The sequence below is a fragment of the Micropterus dolomieu genome, unplaced genomic scaffold (assembly GCF_021292245.1).
Source record: "Micropterus dolomieu isolate WLL.071019.BEF.003 ecotype Adirondacks unplaced genomic scaffold, ASM2129224v1 contig_965, whole genome shotgun sequence".
Classification (NCBI taxonomy): domain Eukaryota; kingdom Metazoa; phylum Chordata; class Actinopteri; order Centrarchiformes; family Centrarchidae; genus Micropterus; species Micropterus dolomieu.
The window spans coordinates 9580-12779 of NW_025729955.1; the positions used below are offsets into that span (position 1 = coordinate 9580).

The window sequence follows — 3200 nt, forward strand, 5'->3', positions numbered from 1 at the left end:
GGGGGGGGGGGGGGGGGGGGGGGGGGGGGCTGGCTCCAGGCTGAGGTGATGTAAAGCTAACAATAGGTTTGCTAGTAGGGTTCAGTCTTCCCTCTCATGAGTCACACAGCATGAAGGATACCTGAGCTGGGGGTACCGTGCAACCAGCTCCCCTCTGCTTAAATCTTCCCCCCCAAACCCCGTTCAAGCAGCTACCCCAGGCTGCCTGCACCGGTCCTGCACGGCTTTGCGCATTATGCCACCACAGAAAATCCTGTTTGGCCAGCAGGTTGCGAAGGTACATGCACCGCAAGCAGCATAAACACCACACCTCCCAGATCTTCTCAAAAACACCTCGAAGCATCTCCAGGAGCCGTCAACTGTATCCTCACGCACACTATGCAAACACACACACACACACACACACACACACACACGCACCAGCAGTGTCAAGCGGCATCGTAAATGTCTCACCTTTTCAAAACTCCGAACACATTCGCGCACATTTTCACGGATGTCTGTTTCCATCAGCCAAAGCAGGACGGGTCGTGGAGCAAAGTAGCATCCAAAAGGAGAATCCCCAAAATCAGATTTCGGTTGGGGGGTCGACGATGATCCGGTCCGGTCAGCTTCAGCTGCCTAACGACTGACTGACTGACTGCGGTCGGGCTTGTGTCGCCCCTCCCACACACCGATCCGAGGGGCTCCCTCCACTAATTCTCCTTTTTAAAACAACTTCGTTTTCAAAAGATATGTTACTGGAGCTCACAGGCTCTTTAAATACCCACTTTGGATCCAAGAAAGCCAAACCCGAGCCCTGTTTTCCCACGTTCACCTCTCTGTGAATGCCATTGTCTGTGTCTGTGCGTTAAGCTAGCTGCCGATGATCACCTGACTCTGCCCCACCTTAGCCGAATAACTTCTGCTTTTTTTCGGTCTTAACACATCAAGACAACTTCGTCACTTTAATAGTTTCGCCCTTACCTGCATAGCCAGCGTACAGCCATCTGAACTGTTGGGGAAAAGTGCGTACCTCCTCTGATTAAAGCTAAACATTAGCCCACCTAGCTACCTTCTAGCAGTTACTTTCCGGCGCATGAACTAACGCGGAGTTTCTCCTTTCGCTCGTTCGGGCGAAAATAAAACTGTTTTATCGCCGTTTGCTTTATTAGACAAATAAGTTATGTGAATCGATGTGTAGTTAATGTATAATTATGTCATATCGATGTAAAAGAAAATACATCAAAGTGTTATTTTGCCGGTGGTCGACTTAAATATTTTTTATGTGTAAGTTTTGGTCGTCCAACATTAAAAACGCTCCATTTGTTTCACCAGGCCGTACCGTTTGGTACGTGGCGGCAAGGGCGGGGACAGTAAATGCGGTGCAGTTATAATATCGAGGTATTTGTAGCCTACTTAGTATTTTATTTAGTTCTGCTATGTCTTGCTTTACAAATTAACTAACTATATTTTGTTTTATTATATTAATGATATATATTATACTATAACGTTTTATATTCTATGCTATATTTCTGTATTATACTAAATAATATGTTTTTGACTACTCTATGGTTATACTATGTAAGGCTGTGCTATATTACTATATATAATTTTTCTATGTTTTATGTAGACTATATTAGATTTATATATTAAAACTAAATCATATATTATTCTGGTGTACGCTGTTAGTAGATGGTATTATTATAATGATCAATAATAATAATAATAATTATATAACTCTTACTAAGTATATTTTGATACTAATACTGACACATCCTCTACTTTTACTTTCCATCAGATATTTAAGGCAGGATTTTTACTTGTAACAGGTTATTCATATGTGGTATTACTACTTCCGCTGGTATTACTAAACTCTATTTGAATATTGTAGTATTTTTTACATTACATTTCTTCCCCGACTGAGGAATAGTGTTTCAGTGTAAACCCCGCCCGGCTGCCTCAAATCGGGGCTTTGTCGGTAGAGTTTTGGAGCTCACCCTGTCCTTGCTGAGTCATGTGACCAAACGGCTGGTTTTACACACCGAAGGACACCGACATGAACTCCTATGAAGTTCTGTGTTGGCTAACATGAACAGCAGCCTCTCTGTACAGTAACGGGAACAGATTGTCATTAAAACAGAGGTTTAAAATCTCGGTTAATTAAAATGGTGTCCAAATCAACAGCAGCAGCAGCAGCAGCAGCAGCAGCAGCAGCGGGGTGTTTAACATGGAGGCTGTTCGGTCCGTTTACCCTCCACGCTCCTCTGCGCCCTCACAGCTTAATATCAGCAGTGAACAGACGGCAGTGCAGCTCCAAACAGGCAACCCAGCAGGACGAACCACCAAAGGTTCGTACAGTAAAATAAAATCCCGCGTAACACATAACATTTCACTTACACGCAGTGTTTAGTTAATCCCCATTAACGGCGGTGGCCGCTCGTTTACTCTGTTTTGGACCTGCACAGGTGTGTGTGTGTGTGTGCGTGCGTGTGTGTGTGTGCGTGTGCCTGCGTGCCCGGAGACCGTTGCTGGTGTGACTGCCTACAATGACGTGTAACGACAAGTGGAAGACGTTTGCAAATGTAGTTTAGTAATACCAGTGGTGTAAAAGTACTAATGCCAGTGGTGTAAAAGTACTAATGCCAGTGGTGTAAAAGTACTAATGCCAGTGGTGTAAAAGTACTAATGTCAGTGGTGTAAAAGTACTAATGCCAGTGGTGTAAAAGTACTAATGCCAGTGGTGTAAAAGTACTAATGCCAGTGGTGTAAAAGTACTAATGCCAGTGGTGTAAAAGTACTAATGCCAGTGGTGTAAAAGTACTAATGCCAGTGGTGTAAAAGTACTAATGCCAGTGGTGTAAAAGTACTAATGCCAGTGGTGTAAAAGTACTAATGCCAGTGGTGTAAAAGTACTAATGCCAGTGGTGTAAAAGTACTAATGCCAGTGGTGTAAAAGTACTAATGCCAGTGGTGTAAAAGTACTAATGCCAGTGGTGTAAAAGTACTAATGCCAGTGGTGTAAAAGTACTAATGCCAGTGGTGTAAAAGTACTAATGCCAGTGGTGTAAAAGTACTAATGTCAGTGGTGTAAAAGTACTAATGCCAGTGGTGTAAAAGTACTAATGCCAGTGGTGTAAAAGTACTAATGCCAGTGGTGTAAAAGTACTAATGCCAGTGGTGTAAAAGTACTAATGTCAGTGGTGTAAAAGTACTAATGTCAG

General features: G+C 43.3%; 1 protein-coding gene across 3 annotated transcripts in view; it reads right to left on the reverse strand.

Annotated features, from left to right (window-relative positions):
• bag5 (BCL2 associated athanogene 5) overlaps positions 1 to 2483 on the reverse strand; it is a 12054-nt gene extending 9571 nt beyond the window's left edge. The window contains exon 1 of one of the 3 annotated variants that reach the window (XM_046041280.1): positions 2377 to 2483. Coding sequence is in view for 2 of the 3 variants with exons in the window: in XM_046041278.1 (XP_045897234.1) it covers positions 454 to 485 (32 nt within the window). In the remaining variant the exon portion in view is untranslated. The other 2 variants (XM_046041279.1, XM_046041278.1) reach the window with 2 other exon arrangements.
• Positions 2484 to 3200: the final 717 nt, after the last annotated feature.